General features: G+C 51.6%; 1 protein-coding gene across 1 annotated transcript in view; it reads right to left on the bottom strand.

Annotated features, from left to right (window-relative positions):
• Window positions 1-269: 269 nt before the first annotated feature.
• Window positions 270-25,167, bottom strand: part of LOC137306528 (uncharacterized) — a 65,104-nt gene continuing 40,206 nt past the window's right edge. The window contains exons 3-5 of the mRNA XM_067975795.1: window positions 15,678-15,791; window positions 2,441-2,577; window positions 270-594 (exon numbers count right to left, since the gene is read on the bottom strand). Coding sequence (XP_067831896.1) covers window positions 484-594; window positions 2,441-2,577; window positions 15,678-15,791 — 362 coding nt within the window. The 3' untranslated portion in view covers window positions 270-483. The remainder of the gene's footprint in view (window positions 595-2,440; window positions 2,578-15,677; window positions 15,792-25,167) is intronic.

Here is a 25,167-nt window from a genome sequence, read left to right as displayed (position 1 = left end):
TCTTCACCAGCTCTCGCCACCCCCGCCCTCCTCGTCACCAGCTCTCGCCCCCCGCCCTCCTCGTCACCAGCTCTCGCCCCCCCCCGCCCTCCTCGTCACCAGCTCTCGCCCCCCGCCCTCCTCGTCACCAGCTCTCGCCCCCCCGCCCTCCTCGTCACCAGCTCTCGCCCCCCCGCCCTCCTCGTCACCAGCTCTCGCCCCCCCCCCCCCCCCGCCCTCCTCGTCACCAGCTCTCGCCCCCCCCCCCACCCCCCCTCCTCGTCACCAGCTCTCACTCCCACTTCCCCAGAATTTGCACATTCTTGTTTCAATTGGACACTTTCCTCCAGGAAATCTCCTGGAAGATGCTGCAGGATTGTATCCCTCACTGTCCCGGTGTGGTCCTGTCAATCAGAAAGCAGATACTTGGAATTGTTTTTGTTGCTCTTCGATGTAAAGAGGAGAGGCGATCTCCGCTCTCCGTCTCGCTGCTTCTTCCCACACCTACCAGCCACATTCTTCAGTCAGGGGAATATTGCTTGTTACCAACGACAAATCTTCATCCACATATACAATCGGAATCCAAACCGTCTTCACTGCTTTACAGCAGCTCATCTGTGAGGTCCCAAAGGGAATATCATTCAGAACCTCATTTTCTTGCCACAGAAACTCAGTTCACACTTCTGTTTTCATTTAACTGCGGTCAGTTCTGGGCACTGCACCGTCCCCTCAGGAAGGATATATCTGCCTTGGAGGGGGTGCAGCACAGATTCACCAGAATGATACCGGGGATAAAAGTCACACATCTGGGAGCATTAGTGCACTGACATAATCGTACACATCTGTGAGCAGTATTGCAGAAAGAGTTATGTACATTCAGGAGCACTAGTGCACAGACAGAATCACACACATCTGGGAGCATTAGAGCCCAGCCACAATCGCACAGATGGGAGCGTTAGTGCACAGACAGAACCTTGCACATTTTTGACAGACCGAATTACTAATCTGGGAGCAGTAGTGGACGGACAGAATTACACATCTGCGAGCAATAGCGCACAGAGAAGATTCACACATCTGGGTACATCACTGAACAGACATCGTCGCACATCTGGGAGCATTAGTGCACCGACGTGAATACTCACATCTGTGAGCAAAAGCGGAAAGAATAACACCTTTGGGAGCATTAGTGTACAGACAAAATCTGGATGCATTAGAGCACAGACAGAATCATACATGTGGGAGCATTAGTGCATAGACAGAGAAACACATCTGGGAGCATAATGTACAGACAGAATCATGCGACGGAGAGCATCAGTGTGCAGACAGTCACACATTTGGGAGCATAAATGAACAGACTTAGCCGCACATCTGGGAGCATTAGTGCACAGACAGAATCATACACCTCTGGGTGCATTAGAGCACAGGCAGAATCATACATGTGGGAGCATTAGTGCATAGACAGAGGAAAAACATCTGGATACATTAGTGCAGTGACAGAATAACTCATGTGGGAGCATTGTGCGCAGGCAGAGTCACATATCTGGGAGCATGAGGGCACTGAAAGGATAACTCACATCTGGATGTATCTCCACACAGGGTCACACATCTGGGTGCATCGGTGAACAGAAATAGTCACACATCTGGGAGGAATAGTGCACCAACAAAATAACTCACACCTGGATGCATCTCAACACAGATAGAGTCACACATCTGGGTGCATAAGTCCATAAGACCAAAAAAGTATAAGACCACAAGAGATAGGAGCAGGAGTAGGCCATTTGACCCCTCGAGGCTGCTCCTACATTTAATGAGATCATGGCTAATCTGATTTCTACCTCAACTCCACTTTCCCTATATCCTTTGAGTCTACAGACAGAATCACGCACATCTGGGAGTATTAGAGCACAGACAGAATCACAAACATCTGGGTGCATCTTTACACAGACAGCGGTCACACATCTGGGTGCATTAATGTACTGGCAGAATCACACATCTGGGAGCATTAGTGCACAAACAGAATCGCACATCTGGGAACAGTGCACACAAATAGTCTCACGCTCCTGGAAACGGTGCACAGACAGAGACCGCACACATCTGGAGGTGTTCCTATACAGGCACAACAGTGCTGAAATTGTCGTCTGTATAGGAACATCTCCAGATGTGTGTGATATCCCCCCCCCCTCCCCCCCACACACAACTTCCTGCCATAATTGTCACTTGTCACTCGTCACTCACCTTCTGTGACTGGGGAGACTGATAGTCCTGGTTACGGGAGTGAGGGCTGGTGTTTGGGCAGACGCCATGAGGCGTGCTTGTGATTCAAAGTATCTGCTCCAATTCCCCCTTCCTCTCCCTCTCCCTATGTGCCGGCCCAATGTCTGATTTAGATGCTCTCAGCACTTTCCAATCTGCTGTCCCCAGGCTCCAATACAGGCCGCTCATGCCAAAGGCCAATACCTACCCTGTGGGCTTTTGGTGTTGAGGAGGGTCGGTCCTGGTGACAGCGGAGAGACATCACATCCCGTGGGGGCCTGCAACTCGCACAGGCCACGTACGTAATTTGCTCCGGGTACAGAATCCAGTGTTCCCAGCCCAGATCTAAGGGAAGTCACAAGATGAGCACAGTGTGAAATATTACCATCCGCAATCCGGCAAAAAAATTCCGGAGATCGTAGCTTCACAGAAAATTCATGGCACAGAATGAGGCCACTCGGCCCATCGTGTCCGCGCCGGCCGAAAATGAGCCACCCAGCCTAATCCTACTTTCCAGCACCTGGTCCGTAGCCCTGTAGGTTACAGCACTTCAAGTGCACCTCCAGGTACTTTTGAAATGAGTTGAGGGTTTCTGCCTCTCCCACCCTTTCAGGCAGTGAGTTCCAGGCCCCCACCACCCTCTGAGCATCATTTTCCAATCCTCACTGGATACAGGCGTGGTGCCGGAGGATTGGAGGACTGCTAACGTTGTACCATTGTTCAAAAAGGGAGAAAGAGATAGACCGAGTAATTATAGGCCAGTCAGCCTAACCTCAATAGCGGGCAAATTGTTGGAAACAATTCTGAGGGACAGTATTAATCATCCATTAGAAAGGCACGGGTTAATCAGGGGCAGTCAGCATGGATTTGTTAAGGGAAGGTCGTGTCTGGCTAACTTGATTGAATTTTTTGAGGAGGTAACAAGGAGGGTCGATGAGGGTAGCGCGTTTGATGTAGTCTACACGGATTTTAGCAAGGCTTTTGACAAGGTCCCACATGGCAGACTGGTCAGAAAAGTAAAAGCCCATGGGATCCAAGGGAAAGTGGCTAGTTGGATCCAAAATTGGCTCAGTGGCAGGAAGCAAAGGGTAATGGTCGACGGGTGTTTTTGCGACTGGAAGGCTGTTTCCAGTGGGGTTCCGCAGGGCTCAGTACCAGGTCCCTTGCTTTTTGTGGTATATATTAATGATTCGGACTTGAATGTGGGGGGCATGATTAAGAAGTTTGCAGATGGTACAAAAATTGGCCGTGTGGTTGATAGTGAGGAGGAAAGCTGTAGACTGCAGGAAGATACCAATGGACTGGTCAGGTGGGCAGAAAAGTGGCAAATGGAATTCAATCCAGAGAAGTGTGAGGTAATGCATTGGGGGAAGGCAAATAAGGCAAGGGTGTACACAGTAAATGGGAGGATATTGAGAGGTGTAGAGGAACAGAGGGACCTCGGAGTGCATGTCCACAGATCCCTGAATCACCCAGAGGGCGGTGAGGGTCTGGAACTCACTGCCTGAAAGGGCGGGAGAGGCAGAAACCCTCAACTCATTTAAAAAGCATTGGATGTGCACTTGAAGTGCCGTAACCCACAGGGCTACAGACCAAGAGCTGGAAAGTGGGATTAAGCAGCATAGCTTTCTCGGCCGGGGTGGACACGATGGGCCGAATGGCCTCCTTCTGTGCCGTAACATTCTCTGATTCGATGATTCTCCTTGAACCGCTGCAGTCCGTGTGCTGACGGTTCTCCCACAGTGCTGTTAGGAAGGGAGTTCCAGGATTTTGACCCAGCGACGATGAAGGAACGGCGATATATTTCCAAGTCGGGATGGTGTGTGACTTGGAGGGGAACGTGCAGGTGGTGTTGTTCCCATGTGCCTGCTGCTTTTGTCCTTCTAGGCGGGAGAGATCGCGGGTTTGGGAGGTGCTGTCGAAGAAGCCTTGGCGAGTTGCTGCAGTGCATCCTGTGGATGGTACACACTGCAGCCACGGTGCGCCGGTGGTGAAGGGAGTGAATGTTTAGGGTGGTGGATGGGGTGCCAATCAAGCGGACTGCTTTATCCTCGATACATTTATTCAAGAGAGATAAAGCCTTCGGAGAATGTCCGACCTGAGGCTTGTTAGAAAAATTCAGACAAGTGGGACAAACAGAAATGTAAGAGCAAAGATTGAACATTTGTTGATGGATGGAAGCAATGAGTCAGGGCAAATGGGTGTTCCTCAGACTGGACAAGGGATGGACTTGTCTACCACAGGAGTCTAGACCTGTATAACGCAGGGGTCTAGAGCCGTCTACCCGAGGCATCAGTGGTAACAGAAGAGTGTACTCCAGGGGATAGTTGTGTTGGAAGTCTGCCCATAGCCCTGTATCAAACCCAATGGTGGAGCGATGGAAATCGGGGATGCGCAAGAGACCAGAATTGGAGGAGTGCAGAGTCCTCGGAGGGTTGTAGGCCTGGAGGAGGTTACAGAGATAGGGAGGGGGCGAGGTCATGGAGGGATTTCAACACGAGGACGATAATTTTCAAATTGAGGCTGGGAGCCAATGTAGGTCAGCGACCACAGGGGTGATGGGTGAACGGGACTTGGTGCGAGTTGGGATACGGGGGCAGCAGAGATTGCGATGAGCTCAAGTTTATGGAGGGCGGAAGATGGGATGCCGGGCCAGGAGAGCATTGGAATAGTCCAGTCTAGAGGTAACAAAGGCACAGATGAGGGTTTCAGCAGCAGATGAGCTGAGGCAGGGGCGATGTAACGGAGGTGGAAGTAGGCGGTCTTTGGTGATGGAGCAGATATGTGGTTGGAAGCTGATCTCAGGGTCAAATAGGACGCCAAAACGAATCCCGCTGCCCCATTCTCTCCCCATAGCCCTGCATCAATCCCAAACTAATCCCACTGCCCCACTCTCTCCCCATAGCCCTGTATGAATCCCAAACTAATCCCACTGCCCATTCTCTTCCCATAGACCTGCATCAATCCCAAACTAATCCCACTGTCCCACTCTATCTCCACAGCCCTGTATCAATCCCAAACTAATCCCACTGCCCTGCCCACACCCCATAGCCCTGTATGAATCCCAAACTAATCCCACTGCCCATTCTCTTCCCATAGACCTGCATCAATCCCAAACGAAACCCACTGCCCCACTCTCTCTCCATCGCCCTGTATCAATCCCAAACTAATCCCACTGTCCCGCTCTCTCCACATAGCCCTGTATCAATCCCAAACTAATCCCACTGCCCCACTCTCTCCCCATAGCCCTGTATCAATCCCAAATGAATCCCACTGCCCTGCCCTCTCCCCATAGCCCTGTATGAATCCCAAACCAATCCCACTGCCCATTCTCTTCCCAAACTAATCCCAAACTCATCCCACTGTCCCACTCTCTCTCCATACCTCTGTATCAATCCCAAATTATTCCCACTGCCCCACTCTCTCTCCATAGACCTGTATCAGTCCCAAACTAATCCCACTGCCCCGCCCTCTCCCCATAGCACTGTATCAATCCCAAACTAATCCCCCTGCCCCCTCTCTCCCCATAGCCCTGTATCAATCCCAAACTAATCCCACTGCCCCTCTCTCTCTCCATAGCCCTGTATCAATCCCAAACTAATCCCACTGCCCCTCTCTCTCTCCACAGCCCTGTATCAATCCCAAACTAATCGCACTGCCCCACACTCTCCCCATAGCCCTGTATCAATCCCAAACTAATACCACTGCCCCACTCCCTCTCCATAGCCCTGTATCAATCCCAAACTAATCCCACTGCCCCACACTCTCCCCATAGCCCTGTATCAATCCCAAACTAGTCCCACTGCCCCACTCTCTCCCCAGAGCCCTGTATCAATCCCAAATTAATCCCACTGCCCCACTCTCTCCCCATAGACCTGGATCAATCCCAAACTAATCCCACTGCCCTGCCCTCACCCCATAGCCCTGTATGAATCCCAAAATAATCCCACTGCCCATTCTCTTCCCACAGACATGCATCAATCCCAAACTAATCCCACTATCCCACTCTCTCCCCATAGCCCTGTATCAATCCCAAACTAATCCCACTGCCCCGCTCTCTCCCCATAGCCCTGTATCAATCCCAAACTAATCCCATTGCCCCGCTCTCTCCCCATAGCCCTGTATCAATCCCAAACGAATCCCACTGCCCCACTCTCTCCCCACAGCCCTGTATCAATCCCAAACTAATCCCACTGCCCCACTCTCTCCCCATAGCCCTGTATCAATCCCAAACTAATCCCACTGCCCTGCCCTCACCCCATAGCCCTGTATGAATCCCAAACTAATCCCACTGCCCATTCTCTTCCCATAGACCTGCATCAATCCCAAACTAATACCACTGCCCCACTCCCTCTCCATAGCCCTGTATCAATCCCAAACTAATCCCACTGCCCCACACTCTCCCCATAGCCCTGTATCAATCCCAAACTAGTCCCACTGCCCCACTCTCTCCCCAGAGCCCTGTATCAATCCCAAATTAATCCCACTGCCCCACTCTCTCCCCATAGACCTGGATCAATCCCAAACTAATCCCACTGCCCTGCCCTCACCCCATAGCCCTGTATGAATCCCAAAATAATCCCACTGCCCATTCTCTTCCCACAGACATGCATCAATCCCAAACTAATCCCACTATCCCACTCTCTCCCCATAGCCCTGTATCAATCCCAAACTAATCCCACTGCCCCGCTCTCTCCCCATAGCCCCGTATCAATCCCAAACTAATCCCATTGCCCCGCTCTCTCCCCATAGCCCTGTATCAATCCCAAACGAATCCCACTGCCCCACTCTCTCCCCACAGCCCTGTATCAATCCCAAACTAATCCCACTGCCCCACTCTCTCCCCATAGCCCTGTATCAATCCCAAACTAATCCCACTGCCCTGCCCTCACCCCATAGCCCTGTATGAATCCCAAACTAATCCCACTGCCCATTCTCTTCCCATAGACCTGCATCAATCCCAAACTAATCCCACTGTCCCACTCTCTCCCCATAGCCCTGTATCAATCCCAAACTAATCCCACTACCCCACTCTCTCTCCATAGCCCTGTATCAATCCCAAACTAATCCCACTGCCCCTCTCTCTCTCCACAGCCCTGTATCAATCCCAAACTAATCGCACTGCCCCACACTCTCCCCATAGCCCTGTATCAATCCCAAACTAATACCACTGCCCCACTCCCTCTCCATAGCCCTGTATCAATCCCAAACTAATCCCACTGCCCCACACTCTCCCCATAGCCCTGTATCAATCCCAAACTAGTCCCACTGCCCCACTCTCTCCCCAGAGCCCTGTATCAATCCCAAATTAATCCCACTGCCCCACTCTCTCCCCATAGACCTGGATCAATCCCAAACTAATCCCACTGCCCTGCCCTCACCCCATAGCCCTGTATGAATCCCAAAATAATCCCACTGGCCATTCTCTTCCCACAGACATGCATCAATCCCAAACTAATCCCACTATCCCACTCTCTCCCCATAGCCCTGTATCAATCCCAAACTAATCCCACTGCCCCGCTCTCTCCCCATAGCCCTGTATCAATCCCAAACTAATCCCATTGCCCCGCTCTCTCCCCATAGCCCTGTATCAATCCCAAACGAATCCCACTGCCCCACTCTCTCCCCACAGCCCTGTATCAATCCCAAACTAATCCCACTGCCCCACTCTCTCCCCATAGCCCTGTATCAATCCCAAACTAATCCCACTGCCCTGCCCTCACCCCATAGCCCTGTATGAATCCCAAACTAATCCCACTGCCCATTCTCTTCCCATAGACCTGCATCAATCCCAAACTAATACCACTGCCCCACTCCCTCTCCATAGCCCTGTATCAATCCCAAACTAATCCCACTGCCCCACACTCTCCCCATAGCCCTGTATCAATCCCAAACTAGTCCCACTGCCCCACTCTCTCCCCAGAGCCCTGTATCAATCCCAAATTAATCCCACTGCCCCACTCTCTCCCCATAGACCTGGATCAATCCCAAACTAATCCCACTGCCCTGCCCTCACCCCATAGCCCTGTATCAATCCCAAACTAATCCCACTGCCCCGCTCTCTCCCCATAGCCCTGTATCAATCCCAAACGAATCCCACTGCCCCACTCTCTCCCCACAGCCCTGTATCAATCCCAAACTAATCCCACTGCCCCACTCTCTCCCCATAGCCCTGTATCAATCCCAAACTAATCCCACTGCCCTGCCCTCACCCCATAGCCCTGTATGAATCCCAAACTAATCCCACTGCCCATTCTCTTCCCATAGACCTGCATCAATCCCAAACTAATCCCACTGTCCCACTCTCTCCCCATAGCCCTGTATCAATCCCAAACTAATCCCACTACCCCACTCTCTCCCCATAGCCCTGTATCAATCCCAAACTAATCCCACTGTCCCACTCTCTCCCCATAGCCCTGTATCAGTCCCAAATTAATCCCACTGCCCCGCTCTCTCCCCATAGCCCTGTATCAATCCCAAAGTAATCCCACTGCCCTGCGCTCTCCCCATAGCCCTGTATCAATCCCAAACTAATCCCACTGCCCCCTCTCTCCCCATAGCCCTGTATCAATCCCAAACTAATCCCACTGCCCCCTCTCTCCCCATAGCCCTGTATCAATCCCAAACTAATCCCACTGCCCCCTCTCTCCCCATAGCCCTGTATCAATCCCAAACTAATCCCACTGCCCCGCCCACTCCCCATAGCCCTGTATCAATCCCAAACTAATCCCATTGCCCCGCTCTCTCCCCATAGCCCTGTATCAATCCCAAACGAATCCCACTGCCCCACTCTCTCCCCACAGCCCTGTATCAATCCCAAACTAATCCCACTGCCCCACTCTCTCCCCATAGCCCTGTATCAATCCCAAACTAATCCCACTGCCCTGCCCTCACCCAATAGCCCTGTATGAATCCCAAACTAATCCCACTGCCCATTCTCTTCCCATAGACCTGCATCAATCCCAAACTAATCCCACTGTCCCACTCTCTCCCCATAGCCCTGTATCAATCCCAAACTAATCCCACTACCCCACTCTCTCCCCATAGCCCTGTATCAATCCCAAACTAATCCCACTGTCCCACTCTCTCCCCATAGCCCTGTATCAGTCCCAAATTAATCCCACTGCCCCGCTCTCTCCCCATAGCCCTGTATCAATCCCAAAGTAATCCCACTGCCCTGCGCTCTCCCCATAGCCCTGTATCAATCCCAAACTAATCCCACTGCCCCCTCTCTCCCCATAGCCCTGTATCAATCCCAAACTAATCCCACTGCCCCCTCTCTCCCCATAGCCCTGTATCAATCCCAAACTAATCCCACTGCCCCCTCTCTCCCCATAGCCCTGTATCAATCCCAAACTAATCCCACTGCCCCGCCCACTCCCCATAGCCCTGTATCAATCCCAAACGAATCCCACTGCCCCACTCTCTCCCCACAGCCCTGTATCAATCCCAAACTAATCCCACTGCCCCTCTCTCTCTCCATCGCCCTGCATCAATCCCAAACGAATCCCACTGCCACACACTCTCTCCATAGCCCTGTATCAATCCCAAACTAATCCCACTGCCACACACTCTCTCCATAGCCCTGTATCAATCCCAAACTAATCCCACTGCCCCACTCTCTCCCCATAGCCCTGTATCAATCCCAAACTAATCCCATTGCCCCACTCTCTCCCCATAGCCCTGTATCAATCCCAAATTAATCCCACTGCCCCACTCTCTCCCCATAGACCTGGATCAATCCCAAACTAATGCCACTGCCCTGCCCTCACCCCATAGACCTTCATCAATCCCAAACTAATCCCACTGTCCCACTCTCTCCCCATAGCCCTGTATCAGTCCCAAACTAATCCCACTGCCCCGTGCTCTCCCCATAGCCCTGTATCAATCCCAAACTAATCCCACTGTCCCACTCTATCTCCATAGCCCTGTATCAATCCCAAACTAATCCCACTGCCCTGCCCTCACCCCATAGCCCTGTATGAATCCCAAACTAATCCCACTGCCCATTCTCTTCCCATAGACCTGCATCAATCCCAAACTAATCCCACTGCCCCACTCTCTCCCCATAGCCCTGTATCAATCCCAAATGATTCCCACTGCCCTGCCCTCTCCCCATAGCCCTGTATGAATCCCAAACCAATCCCACTGCCCATTCTCTTCCCAAACTAATCCCAAACTCATCCCACTGTCCCACTCTCTCTCCATACCTCTACATCATCCCAAATTATTCCCACTGTCCCACTCTCTCCCCATCGCCCTGTATCAATCCCAAACTAATCCCACTGCCCGGTGCTCTCCCCATAGCCCTGTATCAATCCCAAACTAATCCCACTGTCCCACTCTCTCCCCATAGCCCTGTATCAATCCCAAACTAATCCCACTACCACACTCTCACCCCATAGCCCTGTATCAATCCCAAACTAATCCCACTGTCCCACTCTCTCCCCATAGCCCTGTATCAATCCCAAACTAATCCCACTACCACACTCTCACCCCATAGCCCTGTATCAATCCCAAACTAATCCCACTGTCCCACTCTCTCCCCATAGCCCTGTATCAATCCCAAACTAATCCCACTGCCCCGCTCTCTCCCCATAGCCCTGTATCAATCCCAAAGTAATCCCACTGCCCCGCGCTCTCCCCATAGCCCTGTATCAATCCCAAACTAATCCCACTGCCCCCTCTCTCCCCAGAGCCCTGTATCAATCCCAAACTAATCCCACTGCCCCGCCCTCTCCCCATAGCCCTGTATCAATCCCTAACTAATCCCACTGTCCCACTCTCTCCCCATAGCCCTGTATCAGTCCCAAACTAATCCCACTGCCCCGCTCTCTCCCCATAGCCCTGTATCAATCCCAAACTAATCCCACTGTCCCACTCTCTCCCCATAGCCCTGTATCAATCCCAAACTAATCCCACTGCCCCGCTCTCTCCCCATAGCCCTGTATCAATCCCAAAGTAATCCCACTGCCCCGCCCTCTCCCCATAGTCCTGTATCAATCCCAAATTAATCCCACTGCCCCTCTCTCTCCATAGCCCTGTATCAATCCCAAACTAATCCCACTGCCCCACACTCTCCCCATAGCCCTGTATCAATCCCAAACTAATCCCACTGCCCCACTCTCTCCCCATAGCCCTGTATCAATCCCAAATTAATCCCACTGCCCCACTCTCTCCCCATGGACCTGGATCAATCCCAAACTAATCCCATTGCCCTGCCCTCACCCCATAGCCCTGTATGAATCCCAAAATAATCCCACTGCCCATTCTCTTCCCATCGACATGCATCAATCCCAAACTAATCCCACTGTCCCACTCTCTCCCCATCGCCGTGTATCAGTCCCAAACGAATCCCACTGCCCCGTGCTCTCCCCATAGCCCTGTATCAATCCCAAACTAATCCCACGATCACACTCTCTCCCCATAGCCCTGTATCAATCCCAAACTAATCCCACTGCCCCGCTCTCTCCCCATAGCCCTGTATCAATCCCAAACTAATCCCACTGCCCCGCGCTCTCCATAGCCCTGTTTCAATCCCAAACTAATCCCACTGCCCCCTCTCTCTCCATAGCCCTGTATCAATCCCAAACTAATCCCATTGCCCCGCTCTCTCCCCATAGCCCTGTATCAATCCCAAACTAATCCCACTGCCTCACTCTCTCCCCACAGCCCTGTATCAATCCCAAACTAATCCCACTGCCCCACTCTCTCCCCATAGCCCTGTATCAATCCCAAACTAATCCCACTGCCCTGCCCTCACCCCATAGCCCTGTATGAATCCCAAACTAATCCCACTGCCCATTCTCTTCCCATAGGCCTGCATCAATCCCAAACTAATCCCACTGCCCCACACTCTCCCCAAAGCCCTGTATCAATCCCAAACTGATCCCACTGCCCCACTCCCTCTCCATGGCCCTGTATCAATCCCAAACTAATCCCACTGCCCCACACTCTCCCCATAGCCCTGTATCAATCCCAAACTAGTCCCACTGCCCCACTCTCTCCCCATAGACCTGGATCAATCCCAAACTAATCCCACTGCCCTGCCCTCACCCCATAGCCCTGTATGAATCCCAAAATAATCCCACTGCCCATTCTCTTCCCAGAGACCTGCATCAATCCCAAACTAATCCCAATGTCCCACTCTCTCCCCATAGCCCTGTATCAGTCCCAAACTAATCCCACTGCCCCGTGCTCTCCCCATAGCCCTGTATCAATCCCAAAGTAATCCCACTGCCCCGCGCTCTCCCCATAGCCCTGCATCAATCCCAAACTAATACCACTGCCCCACTCCCTCTCCATAGCCCTGTATCAATCCCAAACTAATCCCACTGCCCCACTCTCTCCCCATAGCCCTGTATCAATCCCAAACTAATCCCACTGCCCCACTCTCTCCCCATAGCCCTGTATCAATCCCAAATTAATCCCACTGCCCCACTCTCTCCCCATAGACCTGGATCAATCCCAAACTAATCCCACTGCCCTGCCCTCACCCCATAGCCCTGTATGAATCCCAAAATAATCCCACTGCCCATTCTCTTCCCATAGACATGCATCAATCCTAAACTAATCCCACTGTCCCACTCTCTCCCCAGAGCCCTGTATCAGTCCCAAACTAATCCCACTGCCCCGTGCTCTCCCCATCGCCCTGTATCAATCCCAAACTAATCCCACTATCCCACTCTCTCCCCATAGCCCTGTATCAATCCCAAACTAATCCCACAGCCCCGCGCTCTCCCCATAGCCCTGTTTCAATCCCAAACTAATCCCACTGCCCCCTCTCTCTCCATAGCCCTGTATCAATCCCAAACTAATCCCATTGCCCCGCTCTCTCCCCATAGCCCTGTATCAATCCCAAACTAATCCCACTGCCCCACTCTCTCCCCACAGCCCTGTATCAATCCCAAACTAATCCCACTGCCCCACTCTCTCCCCATAGCCCTGTATCAATCCCAAACTAATCCCACTGCCCTGCCCTCACCCCATTGCCCTGTATGAATCCCAAACTAATCCCACTGCCCATTCTCTTCCCATAGACCTGCATCAATCCCAAACTAATCCCACTGTCCCACTCTCTCCCCATAGCCCTGTATCAATCCCAAACTAATCCCACTGCCCCACTCTCTCCCCATCGCCCTGTATCAATCCCAAACTAATCCCACTGTCCCACTCTCTCCCCATAGCCCTGTATCAGTCCCAAACTAATCCCACTGCCCCGCTCTCTCCCCATAGCCCTGTATCAATCCCAAACTAATCCCACTACCCCACTCCCTCTCCATAGCCCTGTATCAATCCCAAACTAATCCCACTGCCCCTCTCTCTCTCCATAGCCCTGTATCAATCCCAAACTAATCCCACTACCCCACTCCCTCTCCATAGCCCTGTATCAATCCCAAACTAATCCCACTGCCCCACTCTCTCCCCATAGACCTGGATCAATCCCAAACTAATCCCACTGCCCTGCCCTCACCCCATAGCCCTGTATGAATCCCAAAATAATCCCACTGCCCATTCTCTTCCCATAGACATGCATCAATCCCAAACTAATCCCACTGTCCCACTCTCTCCCCATAGCCCTGTATCAGTCCCAAACTAATCCCACTGTCCCACTCTCTCCCCATAGCCCTGTATCAGTCCCAAAGTAATCCCACTACCCTGCGCTCTCCCCATAGCCCTGTATCAATCCCAAACTAATCCCACTGCCCCCTCTCTCCCCATAGCCCTGCATCAATCCCAAACTAATCCCACTGCCCCACCCTCTCCCCATAGCCCTGTTTCAATCCGAAACTAATCCCCCTGCCCCTCTCTCTCTCCATAGCCCTTTATCAATCCCAAACTAATCCCACTGCCCCTCTCTCTCTCCATAGCCCTGTATCAATCCCAAACTAATCCCACTGCCCCACACTGTCCCCAGAGCCCTGTATCAATCCCAAACTATTCCCACTGCCCCACTCTCTCCCCACAGCCCTGTATCAATCCCAAACTAATCCCACTGCCCCACTCTCTCCCCATAGCCCTGTATCAATCCCAAACTAATCCCACTGCCCTGCCCTCACCCCATAGCCCTGTATCAATCCCAAACTAATCCCACTGCCCATTCTCTTCCCATAGACCTGCATCAATCTCAAACTAATCCCACTGCCCCCCTCTCTCCCCATAGACCTGTATCAATCCCAAACTAATCCCACTGCCCCATGCTCTCCCCATAGCCCTGTATCAATCCCAAACCAATCCCACTACCCCACTCTCTCCCTACAGCCCTGTATCAATCCCAAACTAATCCCAATGCCCCACTGTCTCCCGATAGCCCTGTATCAATCCCAAACTAATCCCACTGCCCCATTCTCTCCTCATAGCCCTCAATCAATCCCAAACTTATCCCACTGCCCATTCTCTTCCCATAGACCTGCATCAATCCCAAACTAATCCCACTGTCCCACTCTCTCTCCATTGGCCTGTATCAATCCCAAACTAATCCCACTGCCCCGCTCTCTCCCCATAGCCCTGTATCAGTCCCAAACTAATCCCACTGCACCGTGCTCTCCCCATAGCCCTGTATCAATCCCAAACTAATCCCACTACCCCACTCTCTCCCCATAGCCCTGCATCAATCCCAAACTAATCCCACTGCCCCACTCTCTCCCCATAACCCTGTATCAATCCCAAACTAATCCCACTGCCCTGCCCTCTCCCCATAGCCCTGTATGAATCCCAAACTAATCCCACTGCCCATTCTCTTCCCAAACTAATCCCAATCTAATCCCACTGTCCCACTCTCTCCCCACAGCCCTGTATCAATCCCAAACTAATCCCACTGCCCCGCTCTCTCCCCATAGCCCTGTATCAGTCCCAAACTAATCCCACTGCACCGTGCTCTCCCCATAGCCCTGTATCAATCCCAAACTAATCCCACTACCCCACTCTCTCCCCATAGCCCTGCATCAATCCCAAACTAATCCCACTGCCCCACTCTCTCCCCATAGCCCTGTATCAATCCCAAACTAATCCCACTGCCCCACTCTCTCCCCATAGCCCTGTATCAATCCCAAACTAATCCCACTGCCCTGCCCTCTCCCCATAGCCCTGTATGAATCCCAAACTAATCCCACTGCCCATTCTCTTCCCAAACTAATCCCAATCTAATCCCACTGTCCCACTCTCTCCCCACAGCCCTGTATCAATCCCAAACTAATCCCACTGCCCCACTCTCTCCCCATAGCCCTGTATCAATCCCAAACTGATCCCACTGCCCCACTCTCTCCCCATAGCCCTGTATCAATCCCAAACTAATCCCACTGCCCCACTCTCTTCCCATCGCCCTGTTTCAATCCCAAACTAATCCCACTGCCCCGCTCTCTCCCCATAGCCCTGTATTAATTTGTTTTCTTAATCCTGGTGTGAACCCAGATCCCACTGTTCAATCCATTCCCCCAGTGTGTTACCTGTGAGGGAGATTTGGGCGGCGGTAAGGCAGCATTTTTTCACTGAGCTTGGTGTTGTTGATTTATTCCGTGCCGTGACCAGCACTCCGCTCTGGGACCGTGTCTCACTCCCAGCTGAAAGATATTAATGTCAGAGAATTATATTAAAAATCAGCAGATCTTCGCGACATTTCCGTGGAGAATTTCTGTGCGCGTTCCTCCGATGTCCTGTCAGAACTTGGATGGAAGATCAGGGAATGACCCAGGGAATCAGTGAAAGAACTTACAGAACTGGAGACCCTGCACAAATAAATCCACTCACTTCATAAAGCATTGTTTTACTGCAGTAAAGGCACTTTATCAATGTAAGTTACAGTGTGTGAGGTGTTACAGTGTGAGGTGTTACAGTGTGTGGTGTCACAGTGTGTGGTGTCACGGTGTCATAGTGTGTGGTGTCACAGGGTGAAGTGTCACAGTGAGAGGTGTCACAGTGTGAGGTGTGATAGTGTGAGGTGTCACAGTGTGAGGTGTTACAGTGTGAGGTGTGATAGTGTGAGGTGTCACAGTGTGTGAGGTGTCACAGTGTGTGAGGTGTTACAATGTGAGGTGTTACAGTGTGTGGTGTGATAGTGTGTCAGGTGTTTCAGTGTGTGAGGTGTCACAGTGTGTGAGGTGTCACAGTGTGAGGTGTTACAGTGTGAGCTGTTACAGTGTGTGGTGTCACAGTGTGTGAGGTGTCACAGTGTGTGAGGTGTTACAGTGTGAGGTGTCACAGTGTGTGAGGTGTCACAGTGTGTGAGGTGTGATAGTGTGAGGTGTCACAGTGTGTGAGGTGTCACAGTGTGTGAGGTGTTACAGTGTGAGGTGTCACAGTGTGTGAGGTGTCACAGTTTGTGAGGTGTCACAGTGTGAGGTGTCACAGTGTGTGAGGTGTCACAGTGTGTGAGGTGTTACAGTGTGTGAGGTGTCACAGTGTGTGAGGTGTCACAGTGTGAGGTGTTACAGTGTGAGGTGTCACAGTGTGAGGTGTTACAGTGTGTGAGGTGTTACAGTGTGAGGTGTCACAGTGTGTGAGGTGTCACAGTGTGAGGTGTTACAGTGTGTGAGGTGTTACAGTGTGAGGTGTCACAGTGTGTGAGGTGTCACAGTGTGAGGTGTTACAGTGTGTGAGGTGTTACAGTGTGAGGTGTTACAGTGTGAGGTGTCACAGGGTGTGAGGTGTCACAGTGTGAGGTGTTACAGTGTGTGAGGTGTTACAGTGTGAGGTGTCACAGTGTGAGGTGTCACAGTGTGAGGTGTTACAGTGTGTGAGGTGTTACAGTGTGAGGTGTTACAGTGTGAGGTGTCACAGGGTGTGAGGTGTCACAGTGTGAGGTGTCACAGTGTGAGGTGTCACAGTGTGTGAGGTGTCACAGTGTGAGGTGTTACAGTGTGTGAGGTGTCACAGTGTGTGAGGTGTCACAGTGTGAGGTGTCACAGTGTGTGAGGTGTTACAGTGTGTGAGGTGTCACAGTGTGTGAGGTGTTACAGTGTGTGAGGTGTCAGTGTGTGAGGTGTCACAGTGTGAGGTGTTACAGTGTGTGAGGTGTCACAGTGTGTGAGGTGTTACAGTGTGTGAGGTGTCACAGTGTGTGAGGTGTCACAGTGTGTGAGGTGTTACAGTGTGTGAGGTGTCACAGTGAGTGAGGTGGCACAGTGTGAGGTGTTACAGTGTGTGAGGTGTTACAGTGTGTGAGGTGTTACAGTGTGTGGTGTCACAGTGTGAGGTGTTACAGTGTGTGGTGTCACAGTGTGAGGTGTCACAGTGTGTGGTGTCACAGTGTGAGGTGTCACAGTGTGTGAGGTGTCACAGTGTGAGGTGTCACAGTGTGTGAGGTGTCACAGTGTGTGAGGTGTCACAGTGTGTGAGGTGTTAGTGTGTGGTGTCACAGTGTGAGGTGTTACAGTGTGTGGTGTCACAGTGTGAGGTGTCACAGTGTGTGGTGTCACAGTGTGAGGTGTCACAGTGTGAGGTGTCACAGTGTGTGAGGTGTCACAGTGTGAGGTGTCACAGTGTGTGAGGTGTCACAGTGTGAGGTGTCACAGTGTGTGAGGTGTTAGTGTGTGAGGTGTTACAGTGTGTGGTGTCACAGTGTGTGAGGTGTCACAGTGTGAGGTTTCACAGTGTGTGGTGTCACAGTGTGTGAGGTGTTAGTGTGTGAGGTGTCACAGTGTGTGGTGTCACAGTGTGTGAGGTGTCACAGTGTGAGGTGTCACAGTGTGTGGTGTCACAGTGTGTGAGGTGTCACAGTGTGTGAGGTGTCACAGTGTGAGGTGTCACAGTGTGTGGTGTCACAGTGTGTGAGGTGTCACAGTGTGAGGTGTCACGGTGTGAGGTGTTACAGTGTGAGGTGTCACAGTGTGAGGTGTCGCAGTGTGAGGTGTCACAGTGTGAGGTGTCGCAGTGTGTGGTGTCGCAGTGTGAGGTGTGATATTGTGAGGTGTCACAGTGTGAGGTGTCACAGTGTGTGTGTGTGAGGTGTAACACTGTGTGGTGTTACAGTGTGTGGTGTCACAGTGTGAGGTGTCACAGTGTGTGAGGTGTTAGTGTGTGAGGTGTCACAGTGTGTGAGGTGTCACAGTGTGAGGTGTCACAGGGTGTGAGGTGTCACAGTGTGTGTGTGTGAGGTGTAACACTGTGTGGTGTTACAGTGTGTGGTGTCACAGTGTGAGGTGTCACAGTGTGTGAGGTGTTAGTGTGTGAGGTGTCACAGTTTGTGAGGTGTCACAGTGTGAGGTGTCACAGTGTGAGGTGTCACAGTGTGTGAGGTGTCACAGTGTGTGAGGTGTCACAGTGTGTGAGGTGTTACAGTGTGTGAGGTGTCAGTGTGTGAGGTGTCACAGTGTGAGGTGTTACAGTGTGTGAGGTGTCACAGTGTGTGAGGTGTTACAGTGTGTGAGGTGTCACAGTGTGTGAGGTGTCACAGTGTGTGAGGTGTTACAGTGTGTGAGGTGTCACAGTGAGTGAGGTGGCACAGTGTGAGGTGTTACAGTGTGTGAGGTGTTACAGTGTGTGAGGTGTTACAGTGTGTGGTGTCACAGTGTGAGGTGTTACAGTGTGTGGTGTCACAGTGTGAGGTGTCACAGTGTGTGGTGTCACAGTGTGAGGTGTCACAGTGTGTGAGGTGTCACAGTGTGAGGTGTCACAGTGTGTGAGGTGTTACAGTGTGTGAGGTGGTACAGTGTGTGGTGTCACAGTGTGAGGTGTTACAGTGTGTGAGGTGTCACAGTGTGAGGTGTCACAGTGTGTGAGGTGTCACAGTGTGAGGTGTCACAGTGTGTGAGGTGTCACAGTGTGAGGTGTCACAGTGTGTGAGGTGTTAGTGTGTGAGGTGTTACAGTGTGTGGTGTCACAGTGTGTGAGGTGTCACAGTGTGAGGTTTCACAGTGTGTGGTGTCACAGTGTGTGAGGTGTTAGTGTGTGAGGTGTCACAGTGTGTGGTGTCACAGTGTGTGAGGTGTCACAGTGTGAGGTGTCACAGTGTGTGGTGTCACAGTGTGTGAGGTGTCACAGTGTGAGGTGTCACAGTGTGTGGTGTCACAGTGTGTGAGGTGTCACAGTGTGAGGTGTCACGGTGTGAGGTGTCACAGTGTGAGGTGTCGCAGTGTGAGGTGTCACAGTGTGAGGTGTCGCAGTGTGTGGTGTCGCAGTGTGAGGTGTGATATTGTGAGGTGTCACAGTGTGAGGTGTCACAGTGTGTGTGTGTGAGGTGTAACACTGTGTGGTGTTACAGTGTGTGGTGTCACAGTGTGAGGTGTCACAGTGTGTGAGGTGTTAGTGTGTGAGGTGTCACAGTGTGTGAGGTGTAACAGTGTGAGGTGTCACAGTGTGAGGTGTCACAGTGTGAAGTGTTACAGTGTGTGAGGTGTTACAGTGTGTGAGGTGTCGCAGTGTGTGAGGTGTTACAGTGTGTGAGGTGTCACGGTGTGAGGTGTCACGGTGTGAGGTGTTACAGTGTGAGGTGTTACAGTGTGTGAGGTGTTACAGTGTGTGTGGTGTTACTGTGTGTGTGGTGTCACAGTGTGTGAGGTGTAACAGTGTGAGGTGTTACAGTGTGTGAGGTGTAACAGTGTGAGGTGTTACAGTGTGTGAGGTGTAACAGTGTGAGGTGTTACAGTGTGTGAGGTGTTACAGTGTGTGTGGTGTTACAGTGTGTGAGGTGTAACAGTGTGAGGTGTTACAGTGTGTGAGGTGTAACAGTGTGAGGTGTCACAGTGTGTGAGGTGTCACAGTGTGTGTGGTGTTACAGTGTGTGTGGTGTTACAGTGTGAGGTGTAACAGTGTGAGGTGTTACAGTGTGTGGTGTTACAGTGTGTGAGGTGTAACAGTGTGAGGTGTTACAGTGTGTGAGGTGTAACAGTGTGAGGTGTCACAGTGTGTGAGGTTTCACAGTGTGTGAGGTTTCACAGTGTGTGTGGTGTTACAGTGTGTGTGGTGTTACAGTGTGTGAGGTGTTACAGTGTGAGGTGTTACAGTGTGTGAGGTGTCACAGTGTGTGAGGTGTTACAGTGTGTTAGGTGTTACAGTGTGTGAGGTGTCACAGTGTGAGGTGTTACAGTGTGAGGTGTCACAGTGTGTGAGGTGTGATAGTGTGAGGTGTCACAGTGTGTGAGGTGTCACAGTGTGAGGTGTCACAGTGTGTGAGGTGTCACAGTGTGAGGTGTCACAGTGTGTGAGGTGTTACAGTGTGTGAGGTGTCACAGTGTGAGGTGTCACAGTGTGAGGTGTCACAGTGTGTGAGGTGTTACAGTGTGTGGTGTCACAGTGTGAGGTGTTACAGTGTGTGAGGTGTCACAGTGTGAGGTGTCACAGTGTGTGAGGTGTCACAGTGTGTGAGGTGTCACAGTGTGAGGTGTTACAGTGTGTGAGGTGTCACAGTGTGTGAGGTGTCACAGTGTGAGGTGTTACAGTGTGTGAGGTGTCACAGTGTGAGGTGTCACAGTGTGAGGTGTCAGAGTGTGTGAGGTGTCACAGTGTGAGGTGTTACAGTGTGTGAGGTGTCACGGTGTTACAGTGTGTGAGGTGTTACAGTGTGTGAGGTGTTACAGTGTGTGATGTGTCACAGTGTGTGAGGTGTCACAGTGTGAGGTGTTACAGTGTGCGGTGTCACAGTGTGAAGTGTCAGTGTGAGGTGTCACAGTGTGAGGTGTCACAGTGTGAGGTGTCACAGTGTGAGGTGTCAGTGCGAGGTGTCACAGGGTGTCGCAGTGTGTGAGGTGTTACAGTGTGTGAGGTGTCACGGTGTGAGGTGTTACAGTGTGAGGTGTTACAATGTGTGAGGTGTTACAGTGTGTGAGGTGTCACAGTGTGTGAGGTGTCACAGTGTGAGGTGTTCCAGTGTGTGAGGTGTCAGTGTGAGGTGTTACAGTGTGTGAGGTGTTGCAGTGTGTGAGGTGTCAGTGTGAGGTGTCACAGTGTGTGAGGTGTTACAGTGTGAGGTGTTACAGTGTGTGAGGTGTTACAGTGTGTGAGGTGTCACAGTGTGAGGTGTTCCAGTGTGTGAGGTGTCAGTGTGAGGTGTCACAGTGTGTGAGGTGTTACAGTGTGAGGTGTTCCAGTGTGTGAGGTGTCAGTGTGAGGTGTCACAGTGTGTGAGGTGTCACAGTGTGAGGTGTTACAGTGTGTGAGGTGTTACAGTGTGTGAGGTGTTACAGTGTGTGAGGTGTTACAGTGTGAGGTGTCACATTGTGTGAGGTGTTACAGTGTGAGGTGTTACAGTGTGAGGTGTCACAATGTGTGAGGTGTCACAGTGTGTGAGGTGTTACAGTGTGTGAGGTGTTACAGTGTGTGAGCTGTCACAGTTTGTGAGGTGTTACAGTGTGAGGTGTCACATTGTGTGAGGTGTTACAGTGTGTGAGGTGTTACAGTGTGTGAGGTGTTACAGTGTGTGAGCTGTCACAGTTTGTGAGGTGTTATAGTGTGAGGTGTCACATTGTGTGAGGTGTTACAGTTTGTGAGGTGTTACAGTGTGAGGTGTCACATTGTGTGAGGTGTCACAGTGTGAGGTGTTACAGTGTGTGAGGTGTCACAGTGTGAGGTGTTGCAGTGTGTGAGGTGTTACAGTGTGTGAGGTGTCACAGTGTGTGGTGTTACAGTGTGTGGTGTCACAGTGTGAGGTGTTACAGTGTGTGAGGTGTCACAGTGTGTGAGGTGTCACAGTGTGAGGTGTTAGTGTGTGAGCTGTTGCAGTGTGTGAGGTGTCACAGTGTGTGAGGTGTTACAGTGTGTGGTGTCACAGTGTGAGGTGTTACAGTGTGTGAGGTGTCACAGTGTGAGGTGTTACAGTGTGTGAGCTGTTGCAGTGTGAGGTGTCAGTGTGAGGTGTCACAGTGTGAGGTGTCACAATGTGTGAGGTGTCACAGTGTGTGAGGTGTCACAGTGTGTGAGGTGTCACCGTGTTACAGTGTGAGGTGTCACAGTGTGAGGTGTTACAGTGTGTGAGGTGTCACAGTGTGAGGTGTTACAGTGTGTGAGGTGTTACAGTGTGAGGTGTTACATTGTGTAGTGTGTCACAGTGTGTGGTGTGTCACAGTGTGTGGTGTGTCACAGTGTGTGGTGTGTCACAGTGTGTGGTGTTACAGTGTGTGAGGTGTTACAGTGTGAGGTGTCACAATGTGTGAGGTGTCACAGTGTGAGGTGTCACAGTATGAGGTGTCACAGTGTGTGAGGTGTCACAGTGTGTGAGGTGTCACAGTGTGAGGTGTCACAATGTGTGAGGTGTCACAGTGTGTGAGGTGTCACAATGTGTGAGGTGTCACAGTGTGTGAGGTGTCACAGTGTGAGGTGTCACAATGTGTGAGGTGTCACAGTGTGTGAGGTGTCACAGTGTGAGGTGTCACAGTGTGAGGTGTCACAGTGTGAGGTGTCACAGTGTGTGAGGTGTTACAGTGTGAGGTGTCACAGTGTGAGGTGTCACAGTGTGAGGTGTCAGTGTGAGGTGTCACAGTGTGTGAGGTGTCACAGTGTGTGAGGTGTCACAGTGTGAGGTGTTAGTGTGTGAGGTGTTACAGTGTGTGAGGTGTTACAGTGTGTGAGGTGTTACAGTGTGAGGTGTTCCAGTGTGTGAGGTGTCAGTGTGAGGTGTCACGGTGTGAGGTTTCACAGTGTGTGAGGTGTCACAGTGTGAGGTGTTACAGTTTGTGAGGTGTTACAGTGTGTGGTGTCACAGTGTGAGGTGTCACAGTGTGTGAGGTGTTACAGTGTGTGAGGTGTCACAGTGTGTGAGGTGTTACAGTGTGTGAGGTGTTACAGTGTGTGAGGTGTTACAGTGTGAGGTGTCACAGTGTGTGAGGTGTCACAGTGTGTGAGGTGTTACAGTGTGTGAGGTGTTACAGTGTGAGGTGTCACAGTGTGTGAGGTGTCACAGTGTGTGAGGTGTCACAGTGTGTGAGGTGTCACAGTGTGTGAGGTGTCACAGTGTGTGAGGTGTCACAGTGTGAGGTGTTACAGTGTGAGGTGTTAGTGTGTGAGGTGTCACAGTGTGAGGTGTCACAGTGTGAGGTGTCACAGTGTGTGAGGTGTTACAGTGTGTGAGGTGCAACAGTGTGTGAGGTGGTAGTGTGTGAGGTGTCACAGTGTGAGGTGTCACAGTGTGTGAGGTGTCACAGTGTGTGAGGTGTTAGTGTGTGAGGTGTCACAGTGTGTGAGGTGTTACAGTGTGTGAGGTGCAACAGTGTGTGAGGTGTCACCGTGTTACAGTGTGAGGTGTCACAGTGTGAGGTGTCACAGTGTGAGGTGTCAGTGTGAGGTGTTACAGTGTGAGGTGTTACAGTGTGAGGTGTCACAGTGTGTGGTGTGTCACAGTGTGTGGTGTGTCACAGTGTGTGGTGTTACAGTGTGTGTGGTGTCACAGTGTGTGAGGTGTCACAGTGTGTGAGGTGTCACCGTGTTACAGTGTGAGGTGTCACAGTGTGAGGTGTTAAAGTGTGTGAGGTGTTACAGTGTGTGTGGTGTTACAGTGTGTGGTGTCACAGTGTGTGAGGTGTTACAGTGTGAGGTGTCACAGTGTGTGAGGTGTCACAGTGTGTGAGGTGTTACAGTGTGAGGTGTTACAGTGTGTGAGGTGTCACAGTGTGAGGTGTCACAGTGTGTGAGGTGTCACAGTGTGAGGTGTCACAGTGTGTGAGTTGTCACAGTGTGTGAGGTGTTGCAGTGTGAGGTGTTGCAGTGTGAGGTGTCACAGTGTGTGAGGTGTCACAGTGTGTGAGGTGTTGCAGTGTGAGGTGTCACAGTGTGTGAGGTGTCGCAGTGTGTGGTGTCGCAGTGTGAGGTGTCGCAGTGTGAGGTGTCGCAGTGTGTGGTGTCGCAGTGTGAGGTGTCGCAGTGTGAGGTGTAACAGTGTGTGGTGTCGCAGTGTGAGGTGTCGCAGTGTGAGGTGTCACAGTGTGTGAGGTGTTACAGTGTGAGGTGTCACAGTGTGTGGTGTCACAGTGTGTGAGGTGTCACAGTGTGTGAGGTGTGATAGTGTGAGGTGTCACAGTGTGAGGTGTGATAGTGTGAGGTGTCACAGTGTGAGGTGTCACAGTGTGAGGTGTTACAGTGTGAGGTGTCGCAGTGTGTGAGGTGTTAGTGTGTGAGGTGTCACAGTGTGTGTGGTGTTAGTGTGTGAGGTGTCACAGTGTGTGTGGTGTCACAGTGTGAGGTGTCACAGTGTGTGTGGTGTAACAGTGTGAGGTGTCACAGTGTGAGGTGTTACAGTGTGAGGTGTCACAGTGTGTGAGGTGTCACAGTGTGTGAGGTGTTAGTGTGTGAGGTGTCACAGTGTGTGTGGTGTAACAGTGTGAGGTGTCACAGTGTGAGGTGTTACAGTGTGTGAGGTGTTACAATGTGTGAGGTGTCACAGTGTGAGGTGTTACAGTGTGAGGTGTTACAGTGTGTGAGGTGTTAGTGTGTGAGGTGTCACAGTGTGTGAGGTGTAACAGTGTGAGGTGTCACAGTGTGTGAGGTGTTACAATGTGTGAGGTGTCACGGTGTGTGAGGTGTTACAGTGTGTGAGGTGTCACGGTGTGTGAGGTGTCACAGTGTGAGGTGTCACAGTGTGAGGTGTTACAGTGTGTGAGGTGTTACAATGTGTGAGGTGTCACAGTGTGAGGTGTCACAGTGTGAGGTGTCACAGTGTGAGGTGTTACAGTGTGTGAGGTGTCACAGTGTGAGGTGTCACAGTGTGAGGTGTCAGTCTGTGAGGTGTCACAGTGTGAGGTGTCACAATGTGTGAGGTGTCACAGTGTGTGAGGTGTTACAGTGTGTGAGGTGTTACAGTGTGTGAGGTGTTACAGTGTGTGAGGTGTCACGGTGTGAGGTGTTACAGTGTGTGAGGTGTTACATTGTGAGGTGTTACAGTGTGAGGTATTACAGTGTGTGAGGTGTTACAGTGTGTGAGGTGTTCCAGTGTGTGAGGTGTTCCAGTGTGTGAGGTGTCAGTGTGAGGTGTCACAGTGTGAGGTGTCACAGTGTGAGGTGTTACAGTGTGTG

The sequence above is a fragment of the Heptranchias perlo genome, chromosome 43, assembly GCF_035084215.1.
Source record: "Heptranchias perlo isolate sHepPer1 chromosome 43, sHepPer1.hap1, whole genome shotgun sequence".
Lineage (NCBI taxonomy): Eukaryota > Metazoa > Chordata > Chondrichthyes > Hexanchiformes > Hexanchidae > Heptranchias > Heptranchias perlo.
Note: the sequence above shows the minus strand (reverse complement) of the source record. Positions and strands in the feature narration are given on the sequence as shown.